The sequence below is a fragment of the Porites lutea genome, chromosome 1 (assembly GCF_958299795.1).
Source record: "Porites lutea chromosome 1, jaPorLute2.1, whole genome shotgun sequence".
NCBI lineage: Eukaryota > Metazoa > Cnidaria > Anthozoa > Scleractinia > Poritidae > Porites > Porites lutea.
In genome coordinates this window covers 55,159,869-55,173,649 of record NC_133201.1, presented here as the reverse complement: position 1 = coordinate 55,173,649, position 13,781 = coordinate 55,159,869, and the positions used below count along the sequence as shown (strand labels likewise).

General features: G+C 39.6%; 2 protein-coding genes across 2 annotated transcripts in view; one reads left to right on the top strand and one right to left on the bottom strand.

Moving 5' to 3' along the window:
• LOC140922259 (ribosome production factor 2 homolog) overlaps positions 1-13,781 on the top strand; it is a 368,864-nt gene that overhangs the window by 148,948 nt on the left and 206,135 nt on the right. The gene's annotated exons all lie outside the window — the stretch shown is intronic.
• Positions 935-13,390, bottom strand: LOC140932404 (uncharacterized). The gene is made up of 2 exons (XM_073382019.1): positions 12,974-13,390; positions 935-1,984 (listed from the first exon to the last, which is right to left on the bottom strand). The coding sequence occupies exons 1-2, from the start codon at positions 13,388-13,390 to the stop codon at positions 935-937; spliced, it is 1,467 nt and encodes a 488-aa protein (XP_073238120.1).

Genomic DNA, 13,781 nt, shown 5'->3' with positions numbered 1-13,781 from the left:
GTCTACAGACTGTATAGAATGCCATCATCAAGGCATTAATAGGACCAATATTCAGTACATATAATAATTCTAATACAAGATTTAATCTTGTATATACTCAAATTTATAATTACAGCCATCTTGATTTCCCTGTTTTATAATTATTTATTCCATCTCAGATCATGTTGATAATACCATTTAATTTAATTAATTCAATTAATACTATTCAATACCATTTAATTTGAAGTGCCCGTTGTGCCGCATTCATACTTTTATAGTGAGTCTCTTCTTTTGTACTAAGATTAATTGCTTAAACACACCTCCTATTTCGATAGTTCTTAGCCACAAATGAATAATCACGATTTTTAGCTAATTTTTTGCAATTTAGCTGTTGAGTCAAAAGCTGTAAGTTGTATAAAATGAATTATCTGACCATCTCTGGAAGCAACATATAAATTATAGATTGGATGAACATAATAAGCGCATTCATTAATAACTAACTGTTTGGAAATATGGCAATTAACTTCTTTCCCTTGAAAATCAGAAATAGGGCCATTTTTTGCTTCTATCTGATTAGCATTATTTTCCCATTATTTCTATTATGAATAATAATAGAAAGATTTACACCACAATAAGCTTCACAAACGAATCAGTTCATTTCGGGACCACCAGTTAAAAGGCTTTATAAGGCATATGCATAGACAGAAAGTGACTAAGTTGGGATTGTGCAAATTACTTTTTTCCCGGCACATACCCAAAAAAAGTTTGCCCCCCAAACGGGTTCAGTTCAACAAGTAAACAACGATGAGAGCTCCCCGTTGTCAACCTTGTTCCCAGGGCTTTTTCCTTAAGCCCTGGGCACGAGGTTGCCCTGTTGTACATGAGTGACTGAATGAGCGTCTAATGGTAAATCAGTGCGACTGGAACTGTCCTATTAAGCGTTTGTTTCCAAAGTTTAAAAATCCAGTGTAGCTTGAAATATGTCAAACAGACATTTTCCAGTTACTCCATGCCATACTAAGACATCACGGGGTTTCTTCAGGTTGACACAGGTTGTGTTAATTGGTGGTTCCTTCCTACGAAATTTGTTCATGTATTTCGGTTTCACTCCAGCTTTTTCTGCAAGCATACCAATGTAAACATCGTCGATTTTAAACCAGGGAACAACGTCAAATAACTCCACGAACAAATAAACCACATCAGAAGACAAGACAAATCCGTATCCAGCACAGAAGTCTGGATAGAATGTTTGATTATATTCTTCGAACGAAACTTTCCATTTTCCTTCTCTCTTAACGCGGTTCCTCTCATCGCATTGTCCCATGTATAACTTTGTTTTAAGGATTGCAGGCTTGGCAAGAAGTGAAATCAAACTTTTAACGTCAACAAATGTATCGTCGTCCATTTTTAAAAGAAACGAAAAATTACAGTACAAGGAAGCCCACTCAAACGCCATTTGTATCTTCAGGGTCTGATTCCAGTAACTTTCATAGTAGTCCGCGCGTATGAGGTCTCCGAAGGTTTCGCCTTCTCTCAACAGTGCTTCCGACTCCGTTCGGTTTCGCGTTTGAGCAACAAGAAAAACTGTCTTCCATCTCGGGTTTAGAGAGCTATCGATCCCCCAAGTTAGGCGGATATCTCTCCTTCTCTCGGCATTATAGGATGCGGAGGAGACCAATACTAGAAGAAAGTAGGGCCACCCACAGCTAGTCGTAGTTATTAGAGTTGTCTTGTGCTGCTTTAATTGTTCACTTGATTGTGTAGTTGAAAATATATTTGTTGGCGAGCTCGCATTTGACATGACCATCGCCAGCTCTTGCAATTCTCCCTGATATTCTAGAACATGGTACAAGCGTAGAAAACTCAGCTGAAGAACATGGGAAATATGCCACCACAGAAACCCTCCAAGTACTAGAAATAGAAAGAAGGTAACTTTCTTGAGAGTTCGTATGGGAACTAGCAACATGGCCCGCTTTGGAGGAATGCGTGTAGCAGTCTCCAACACCTGATGAAATGGAATCAAAAAAGTAAACAAAGAAATCAATAAATAATTTTCCGCGATTTAGCCTCGGCAGTATTTATAGCACCAATACTAGTTGGGGGGGGGGGGGGGGGGGGGGAGAGAAGCGCAGACAGTGCAAATGCCTGGAAACTAACTTGAAATAGTTGACACTACAGCTGCCCCCGCTCTGTATATTCTCGGTCAATAGCATTCTTGCTCGTTGTGTAGCCGTCTTTGAAATATTCTGATTCATAATGAAGATGTTCACACATATTCCATACAATAGGTGAGATAAATACAAGAAATAAACGCAAGGTTCCATGCACAGTTTCGGTTCATTTACACAGCTGATCAAAACAATTTTCAGTTTCGAGAATAGTTTATTCTAAACCATAAGAAAGGTTTAATTAGAAGTTGAATTTTTCGCTATTTCTATTACACTTTTTACATTTATTTCATTTTATTTGCCGGAAAGTAGGCCTTAGAAATTAAAAGGACGTTTGATCAATTCACCCTCGCTCATTCTAGTCTTGTTTTAAACTTATATAGCGGAAGGACATCTGTGGGCAGGGAATAAGTCAGCACAGAATTTGATGGTCGGCGAATTTCTGTAATCGTCCATCGTTCCCCTAGTGATGTATAAGCTAGCCGTTGAATCATTCACCCGTCTTGCTTGTTTGGGGCCGAGTCTTATTCCGGTCAAAGAAAGAGAAAGAGTGTCTGCCAAGGTTTCCAATCAAAGATTTGTGACCGTTTGTCTGGCAAACTCACTTGGTGTTAAAATATACACTGCTATATGCACCTTATAACTTCATCTGCGCTTAACGAGTGTCTTTTGGCCCATAACTTTCATAACAACTGCTCAACAGAATGTCACTGATAACACGTAACGCAGAAGGGTATCGAAGTATGACTGCACAATTAATGTCACAAAATCTACCTATTGTAAGCAGTCCCTCCTGGATTTTTTGTGTTTTACGTCATCCTAACCATTTTGCATCACCTACCGATTCCTCGCGTCCCCTGTTCAAGCAAATCGAGATTTTTTGTATATTGACTGTATGACTGTATATTTCAACTGTAAGTACTTTAGTATACGCGCGAGTTACTAGAGTGCCTCCTCGGGATTTCTGCGGGGGCAATAATATAAATCAAATATAATGAGATAAGAATCTCAACTGGCCGGAGTTGGATATTTACAGGGGTGGTCGAGAATTCTAACTTTGAACTCGGGACTACCGAGAACAAATCGAGCTAGCAATCAGGGAGGGACTTGAACACGAGACCTCTGAACTGCAAGTCCAGCGTTATAACCTCTCGGCTACGCTGCCTCCTCTAAATAATCTGTAAGAAGAATAGGAACTCTTCCAGGCAAATTCAAATAAGAGATCAGGAGACACGTCTAATGCAACGTTCTGGTGATACACAAGTAGCGTATAGATAAAATAGGTCTGAGAAATCAAACTATGTTGACCCAGCGAACTGTACCGCAAATGATCCCCGCCCGCGAATGATCCCCAAAATGGACCCCCAAATGATCCTCGACTCCCTAATGATCCTCTACCTCACATGATCCCTTTATGGACTTCTGGCGTTCTGTCGGGCGTTGGGCAATTTGTTTTTCTCAGGTATGTGATTTCCGACCCTGCTAGGAAGATTTGTTTGAAGCTTTCCCTGCTACTGTAATTCAGCAGGGCATGGAAGCTGTGACAATCAGTTGGAATAGATCTAAGACACAGCATTGACTTGTGAAGGTCCTGTCCACTGAGATTTCACAGCCTTGTCTAAAATGTTTTTGACTGAATGAAGTTGTCACTCAATACACCCATTGGAATGGACGTTATGTTGATTGTAGCTTTTCCGCGCTCTAGCCTCAATGTTAGAATGCACAGGACACAGCTGACACTTTCGTAATACCTCGGTGAGCCTGATTTATCTTCTCTATGATGTCATCTCTTTGTGATTCCGGAATAATCACTCTTTCTCCCTCGAGGACCTAGCCTCCCACGCAGGCGTTTTTAGGGGAGCTCGTTTTTCATCCTTGTGGGGAGGGATGAAAAACGAGCTCCCCTAAAAACGCCTGCCTGAGAGGCTATTGAGGACCAGACTGTTTTCAATAGACAGTTCATCCCGGTAGGCCCAGCACTTACTCAGCACTGCAACTTGGTTATGTTTTTAGGCCAGCCAGAGTAGAGCTGAAGTTCAGGATCAGACGAGGTGTCTTGCTTCAGTGCATTGAACTTCTCATCAAGGAATTGCACTACTTTGCGTAGGCCCAATGACTCTTCACTTGGTAGAGGGTTTGGTCTTGAAATTTGGCGAGCAAAAGGCATTTCTGTGCCAGGTTTGTACTTGACAATGAAGTCATATCCTTGTATTCTGAGCAACATTCTCTGGAGCCTTGGGCCGGCGGGACAGCTAAAAGATTCTTCAAGTGAATCATCTCAAGAGGTTTGTGATCTGATCGACTCTGCCAAACAAGTACGAGCGAAATTTCTCACAAGCAACAACAACAACAGCAAAGCATCTCGCGCTCAATATTTGCATATCGTTTCTCGGTGTCTGTGAGTGCTCTGGATGAGAAAGAAACATTTTTGAATTCTTCATGCACTTGGACGACTGTTTCCTTTTTATGATCAAAATACGTAAGTGAGACTTGAAGATGAACTTTCACGATATTACATGAGCTCATTTTGACCCAGTTCTTGTTAAGCCCAGGCTTAATTTTATGGCTTAATGGCAGCTACGGCTTTTTTTATCTCCTCTTGCTGTTTTAGAAGGCCACTGAGTTGAGCAAAGTTTTGATATCGTTCTGTATTAAACGGTCCCCACATTCACCGTACACCTTGTATTAAGCAGACGATAGCTCAGTATGTTCTAGGCCCGGTTCAGACGCCGAACTTTTCATGAGCCAAACATAATTCGAATTCAGGCCGACCCAAATGATTTAGACCGGCTGAACTGATTCAGACTCCGATCTTAATTGCAGCTGAACTAAGTTCAAAAGGCGAAAAATGCTCATTTCCGTCAAACTGCTTGCAAAATACGTTATAATGCGATATACTAATACGTTATAATGCGATAGGTTCGGTACAAAGCCTTTCCAAAGTCGCTCCATAGGCGAAATTCTCGGCCGGGCTAGGCGAAACTGAACGGCTGAGCCGTTACAAATTGAAACAGGCGTTCCTAAGAGACCTTGTCACTGTTTTCGACGCCATCTTGACGAGTAGGCAAACTCATGAGAAATTACAGTGTTCGTATGAGAATCCAATGTCTAATAATTTCTGTAAAATCGCTGTTCTGGAAAACTATTAACTGAAAACTAAAGCTACACAGCAAAGGATTTTATCAACAAATTTTGGGGGCCGTTACTGCGCTTAAATTTCTCCAGAAGCTTGCTTTAGATTTTCCATATATTTGTCGGCAATTTTTCCCCGGAAATTTTTACAGACAAATGTATTAGAAAATTTTAAAAAAAGGTTCTAAGTCTTCTAGGGCATGTAACGCCCTCAAGTTTTTTAAGTAGAATCCTTAACAGTGAAGCATTAGTTTACAGTTCACATATTTTTTAAAACAGCCAATCACGGAAATTATTCGACATTAGATTCTCATACAAACACTGTACTTTCTCACGTCTGGTTTGCCTACTCGTGAAGATGGCGTCGAAAACCGTGACAAGGTCGATTGATTCAGCGCCGAACTTTTCATGTACTTAATTCAATGTATTGGGTTCGGCTCATGAAAAGATCGGCGTCTGAACCGGGCCTTAGAGTTGTTTGCTCTTCATAACTTGAAATTCGTATTCCTCCTACTTCAAATCCCATTCAGCTGTGTTTCTGATGTTTCTTTATATTATAGTAATTTGGTCAAAGCACAGCCTTAAAGCGGTCTTGATTTTTTTCTTTGTTTTCGAGATCGTAGAGTCGTTTGATAGCTTTACGGAGACCCTCTGACGCTCTGTAAGCGAAGTTACCTGAGGAACAGTTCAAATCCCTGAGCGGCGAGTTTAAGATAAGCCCATACTGACCTTGTCCGAAAGAATGAATCCTTGGGAAGCAACTTTGTGGTCCCCTGCCAAGGCTGGAAAAATGGAACTGAGTTTATCGCGTGTTTTTCGGCTGAAATATCATATCATGAATTGTCGTGATGTTAACTGATGCGGAAGAAGAAGGTTCATATTGAATACAGATTATTTGTCTTATCGAATACTAGTATCGAATAGAACTCCGTGATTATTTCATTAGAATGTTTTTCTCTCCGGCCTTTTGTGGTTTAATATTGGCACATTTAACAATTACTCGTCGAGCCCGAATGGGCCCTGAGTCAATAGCCCATGAGGCCGAAGGCCGAATGGCCTATTGACTCAGGGGCCATGAGGGCGAGAGGAATAATTGTTTTAGTAAAATCCCACTAGTTGGTCAAAAATATCGAGAATAAAAAAAATTAGCTAGTTAAAGCTAGACTTTAATCCTTTTTTGCTGCCAAAAAGCACGCGCTTTTCGCTACTAGTGGGCTATAACATATAGCCTCGTAATAGCTCAACCAATCAGAACGCAGCATTGATAACAGACCACTGGTTGGATTTTACTAAAATGGGGTTATGCACCAATGATTGTTTTTTCATTTATTCCAGAATGCACGTGGTGGTCACTGGTCAAGGGTACGGGAGATTTTATTTTATTGAACTCCCACTAAGTTTTGTCACGTTCATGACTTGTAAATAAATCTTTTTTGACCACACGGGGCCAACACAACAACAACAACAAGTTTATTCAGTATTACCATTTTGTACAGGCGTTACCGATTCAAATAACAATAATAAACAGCTAAGTTTAAGGAAATGCAGATATGATTGAACGGTAGAATTAACTATGTTTCTTTCGTCTTTCAAATGCTTGAAAGATGAAATTAGCAGCTAGCCTGCTGATATGTGAATCAGTATTGTTAAAAAGAAAACAGACTTTATCATGGATATTGTCAGGTGTAAATAATGTATTTCGGTCGTTGATTTTAATGAAAAGAGTCTTTCGCAAATCATTGAATTGATCACAGTGAAATAATATGTGCAGTTCATTTTCAACCGAATTTTGGTTGCAATGATCACAGATTCTAAGGTCTTCAGGAGCTTTGGGGATTGTAAATCTTCCAGTTTCTATTTTTAAATTATGATTTCCTATCCTAAATTTGGAAGCTACACGCCTATGTTCAGGATTCCAGATATGATTGATGAATTCAGAGTGATTTGTTTCATTTTTAAAGATGGAGTAGAATTTTAGTTTTTTATTTGTTCTTATCAAATTTAGCTGGTGGTTTTTCAGATGTTTTGACAAATTATTCTCATCTTCGGATTGGAAAGTAGAAGGGTTTTTAAAGTTAACTGACTGTTTATGAATATTAAGTTGTGTGCTCAAAAGATTTATTTTTTTTATTAGACCTGATTTATTTTCTTCGGCCATTTTATCCGATATGTTTAAGCAGAGTTTAGCAATGCTGTCAGGGGGTTGATTTTCAAGGTGAATCCAAAATTTGAAAATGTTCATTGTTATTTGTAAATTTAGAGATAATCTACCAAGTTCATTTCTCGATGCAACATTCGGTGAACGTTTGTTTAAACCTAAACACATCTTACAAAAATGTATATGCGTTTTCTCAATCGAGTCTTTATCCCAGCGGCTATAATCACTTTTATCATAGATTCCCCAGACTTCAGAGCAATACGTTAAAATTGGGAAAAATAGTGTATTGAACAGTTTGTTGATGAGGTGAATTGGTAATTTTAGAAAATCTAGATAACGACGAGCGGCAAAAAAGGATCTCTTTGTTTTTTCTGTTAAGTTTTCCTTGTGATTTGTAAAATTTCCATTGGCAGAAAATTTCACTCCAAGATAGGTATAGTTATTGACGATTTCAATGTTTTCATTGCTAACCATAAAATTGTGTTTATCTATTGCTGATTTTCTACTTTTCTTCTGAAATACAATAACTTTGGTTTTAGTTGGATTAATCTTAAGAAGCCAATCCTGACAATATTTTGAGAGTGTGTCAAGACTTTGTTGCAAACCTTCTGCAGAGGTAGATATTAGAAGTAAATCATCGCTATAAAGTGGACAGTTTAAGTGAGAACTATCTGGTAGTAAGATAGAATCTTTAGCATTGTTATTTAGAATCTGTTTTTTATAATAAATGTACTGGATTTAGCGTTTGCTTCATCTATGGCGGTATATCGGTAAAATGTGCATGGATCAATGCTAAAGAAAGGTTGAGTTACCTTAACCTACGGTAAGTTGTCGTCCTTTTGCCTCAGAAGTGGTATTTTGAGCGATTTGAAGGATTTTTAGTTCACTATCTTGACTTTTACTTTTCGATTTTTCTTCTTCCCTCTTTTTTCGCTTTTCTTGCCTCATTTTGTTTTTCTTTTGCTGGGAATTTAGAAGGCTTTATTTTGGTGGGAAAATGTTTTAGGAAAGCTTTTAGGATCTTAGGATTAGATGAAAGGAAAGGTAGGTGGGTAGAGGAACAAGATTTTGATGGAAACTTTCTGGTCAATGTTACATTGTTTTTTACCTTTTCCACGTTGTGCTTGACTGAATTGTCCTTATTCTGGTATGGTTTGAAAGATCTCTTCACTCTACACAAGTCAGCGGTCAAAGTTGTCCTTGACCATTAAAACTGAAGACGTCACAAGCGGTAGAAGGGACGCGGATCTGCACGGGCGGTCACGGGCGGTCACGGGCGGCTCAGGGGCCAATAGGTTAAGTTTTGTTTTTGAAGTAGAATGTCGTCCCCATCCACATACAGTCCTGAAGTAGTCTTTTTCACTTTTTCCCACCAAGGATGAGCCTGATTGAGCAAATTAAAATTGCCGTGACACGAATAGAAATCCGTGAAATAAGTTAGAAAAAGAAATAAGAAGAATTAGAAATAAGTTGTTAAAAACGGACTGCGAGAAACCACAGACTTCCGTCGAAATTATCAACATAACGCGAATTTTAATTACTCTCAGTTGACACTACACAAAACTGCCAAAGACTACAGTTTATACAGATCATTTTGAAATTCAATCAATCAATCAAAGCTAAACCTTAGTTTATTTTCAAGCGATAGTTTTCAAGACTATAAAACTATAAACTTTACAAATGAGAACGGTGATCATTTAGAATATCTCAATAGGTTTTCAAGGTTTCAAGTTTATTTCACACTATTCAAATTGATACAGTATAAGATGGCTTACAGAATCAGTAGGTTAACAAATAATGAAAAATAAATATAATGATATGCAAGTTTGTTGATATGTGCACAGTGACCAAAGTAGCCGAAGCCTTTGTGTTGGTCACTGTCCCATTTAAGTAAATAGAGGAGTACAAGATATAAGTGTGTGGTAATAATAAATTAGGCTATGGAGAATACTTGTTTATATAGAATTTTTTCTAGACTTTTTGATACAGTGTAATAAAGTACTTTATTAAAGTTTATAATTAAAAAAAAAGAGAAAAAAGGAGAATAAAATTACCTAATTATATATTAGTATTCCTGCGTTGTTCGAAGAAGTATCGAAGTATGACTGCACAATTAATGTCACAAAATCTACCTATTGTAAGCAGTCCCTCCGGGATTTTTTTGTGTTTTACGTCATCCTAACCATTTTGCATTACCTACCGATTCCTCGCGTCCCCTGTTCAAGCAAATCGAGATTTTTTGTATATTGACTGTATGACTGTATATTTCAACTGTAAGTACTTTAGGGACTTGTCAGAAATTAGCATGGGGGTAGGGGGGGTGGAAATAGAGGGAGGGTCACAACTTTTTGAGACTCAGAAAAGGGAGGGGTCATGAAAAATGGGCGGTTAAAAGGGGGAGGGTCATGCAAATATATGCCCGTGATCATGTACCGGTTCACCCACAGAAGAAAAAGAAAGTTCTTTATTTGGTAAAAAAAAAAAAGAGCAACGGAACATTATGGATATAAACTGTGAAGTACTATTGCAAGAATTCAACAAACATCTACTTTTCATTTATAACAATGCTATAGTCTTATTGCAATTATGAATAATGTTGTTGTTAATGTTATTATAGTTTTGGCTATCCTTTTCATCCCTGTCTTCAGCATCACCATCAATGCTGCTGTGAGCATCTTGATCATCATCATTTATGTCATCAGCATTTTATTTTATTTATTTTATTTTATTAGCTTCGTATTGATACAACCACCTTCATCATCATCATGATTTTCATTTAAGTTGAAGCGTAGATATTGCTTGATAATGTCCTGTGATTCATTGGTGAACAATCCCTTCTCAAAGGCATATTGGATATATGGCCTTTGCGTTTTGAGGAGCCCACTTATTCCTTGATAATGAAGAAATAATGGGCCAATAGGCTCTGTAACATCATGCGATTCTTGCTGAGGTGCAATGGTTTCAATAAGTCTTTGGCAGTTAGCTTCCATTCTTTTTGCCCTAGCTTTTTTTTGCTTTCCTTTTATTTTGTTTTTCTTTCCTCTTTTTTCGTGTTGGCTTGGAATACTGCACCTTAAACAGCCTGGAACATTTTTCTTTCAATTCTGCAAGGTGGGGAGGGTCATGATATTTTAGACCAAGCTCAAGGGGAGGGTTAGCAAATTTCACTCCCATTGCAGGGGTGGGTCACCTAATTTCCGAACCCAAATTTAAAATTCCCACCCCCCCTCCCCCCCTGCTAATTTCTGACAAGTCCCTTAGTATACGCGCGAGTTACTTGAGTGCCTCCTCAGGATTTCGCCCTCTGGGCGAAATCCCTAAGGAGGCAATAACATAAATCAAATATAATGAGATAAGAATCTCAACTGGCCGGAGTTGGATATTTACAGGGGTGGTCGAGAATTCTAACTTTGAACTCGGGACTACCGAGAACAAATCGAGCTGGCAATCAGGGAGGGACTTGAACTCGAGACCTCTGATAAGTCCATCGTTATAACCTCTCGGCTACGCTGCCTCCTCTAAATAATCTGTAAGAAGAATAGGAACTCTTCCAGTCAAACTCAAATAAGAGATCAGGAGACACGTCTAATGCAACGTTCAGGTGATACACAAGTAGCGTATAGATAAAATAGGTCTGAGAAATCAAACTATGTTGACCCAGCGAACTGTACCGCAAATGATCCCCGCCCGCGAATGATCCCCAAAATGGACCCCCAAATGATCCTCGACTCCCTAATGATCCTCTACCTCACATGATCCCTTTATGGACTTCTGGCGTTCTGTCGGGCGTTGGGCAATTTGTTTTTCTCAGGTATGTGATTTCCGACCCTGCTAGGAAGATTTGTTTGAAGCTTTCCCTGCTACTGTAATTCAGCAGGGGATGGAAGCTGTGACAATCAGTTGGAATAGATCTAAGACACAGCATTGACTTGTGAAGGTCCTGTCCACTGAGATTTCACAGCCTTGTCTAAAATGTTTTTGACAGAATGAAGTTGTCACTCAATACACCCATTGGAATGGACGTTATGTTGATTGTAGCTTTTCCGCGCTCTAGCCCCAATGTTAGAATGCACAGGACACAGCTGACACTTTCGTAATACCTTGGTGAGCCTGATTTATCTTCTCTATGATGTCATCTCTTTGTGATTCTGGAATAATCACTCTTTCTCCCTCGAGGACCTAGCCTCCCACGCAGGCGTTTTTAGGGGAGCTCGTTTTTCATCCTTGTGGGGAGGGATGAAAAACGAGCTCCCCTAAAAACGCCTGCCTGAGAGGCTATAGAGGACCAGACTGTTTTCAATAGACAGCTCATCCCGGTAGGCCCAGTACTTACTCAGCACTGCAACTCGGTTATGCTTTTAGGCCAGCCAGAGTAGAGCTGGAGTTGAGGATTAGACGAGGTGTCTTGCTTCAGTGCATTGAACTTCTCATCAAGGAATTGCACTACTTTGCGTAGGTCCAGTGACTCTTCACTTGGTAGAGGGTTTGGTCCTGAAATTTGGCGAGCAAAAGGCATTTCTGTGCCAGGTTTGTACTTGACAATGAAGTCATATCCTTGTATTCTGAGCACATTCTCTGGAGCCTTGGGCCGGCGGGACAGCTGTAAGATTCTTCAAGTGAATCATCTCAAGAGGTTTGTGATCTGATCGACTCTGCCAAACAAGTACGAGCGAAATTTCTCACAAGCAACAACAACAACAACAGAAGAAGAAGAAGAACCTTTATTAATTTATACTGCTCAGGGTAGCCCCTTCAGACGCAAAAAGCTGTGTGTTATCAATGGGAGCCCTGAGCAACAACGCACAAAAACGCACTAAACATATAAACATTACACTAATACAGGTAATAATATAAATAGAAAACTATTTTCAATTAAAAGATTAAAAGATGTAAAACACGAAATATCATTAAGATAATTCGTTAAAAAGAGTGCAACCATAATAATAGAAGGATCTTTTTGCAATTTCAGTTCTCACAGCAGGCGGATGTAAGAGGTTGCTTTGTCTAGTAGCGCGCGCATGGATTGTATTATTACGTTTAAAATATTGTTTAAAATACTGGGGACATTGACCTTGCAGGCATTTCTTAACGAGTTTAAAACAGATTGACGTCGGCGCTCCTCCAAGGTGGGCCATTTCAGAACGTCCAATGCCTGCTTGCTGCGCACAGTACAAGCCACTATCCTAGCAGCCCGGTTTTGGAGGGCTTCAAAGTCTTGTTTACGACCTTCCCCGCAACAGCCCCACACACTTACACAGTATTCTAAAATTGGCCTAATTAGACTACAGTACACTACATTTGCACTCTCTCTAGTGAGGCTTCTGCGAAGCCTGCCGAGCATTCCTACGCGTTTTCCCGCCTTCGAAATTAGGTACTTTATTTGCTCGTTCCAGCTAAGGCGGTCATCAAAAGCTATACCTAGATAAGTGAAGTGAAAAACCCGCTTAATTACATTGTTATTTAAAGTAATAGGAAAAGAGTTAACAGCAGATAATCTAGGGGCGGTTTCGAAAAGCATAGCTTCGGTTTTCGTTACATTAACAAACAGACTATTTAAAGAAAGCCAGTGATCAATCTTAGACAGTTCGGCATTCAGCTTGTCTTGAATGACAGAGGCTTGAGAGGATGAACAGTATAAAACAGTGTCATCAGCGTACATCAGAATATTGCAATCGGACACTACTTCAGGTAAATCATTAATGTGTAGAATAAACAATAATGGTCCGAGGATAGAGCCCTGAGGCACACCAGTAGAGACGGCTTCCGAAGCAGAAGTCACCCCTTGAAACTCTACAACTTGGGAGCGGTTCGACAGGTAATCCGTAAACCAGCCATGCTCTTTATCCAAAATCCCCAAATTGGAAAGCTTGTCCAGAAGTACCGCATGATCCACAGTGTCGAAAGCTTTGCGAAGGTCAATAAACACAGCACCAGTTAATTGACCTTGGTCCATGTTCCTACGAATATTATCAGAAAAACTAAGAGCAGCGAATTCTGTCGAGTGACACTTCCGAAACCCGCACTGATAAGGGCTCAAGATCTTGTTTTGCTGGAGATATTTGTAGAGTTGGATATGTACAGCCCGTTCTAAAACCTTAGATAGAACAGGTAAAATGGAAATCGGGCGATAATTGTCCATCTCATTAGCCTTTCCCTTTTTAAAGAGTGGAATGACCCGTGCGGATTTCCAGTCACTGTGAACTTGGGCAGTACGTAACGAGGTGTTGATAATAAACGCCACAGGCTTAGCTACAATGTCCGCAGAATCTTTTAACAGGCGAGCCGGTATATATGCGATCCAAACCCACAGCCTTCCCAGATTTCAGGCTACGTAGTTGAGACAT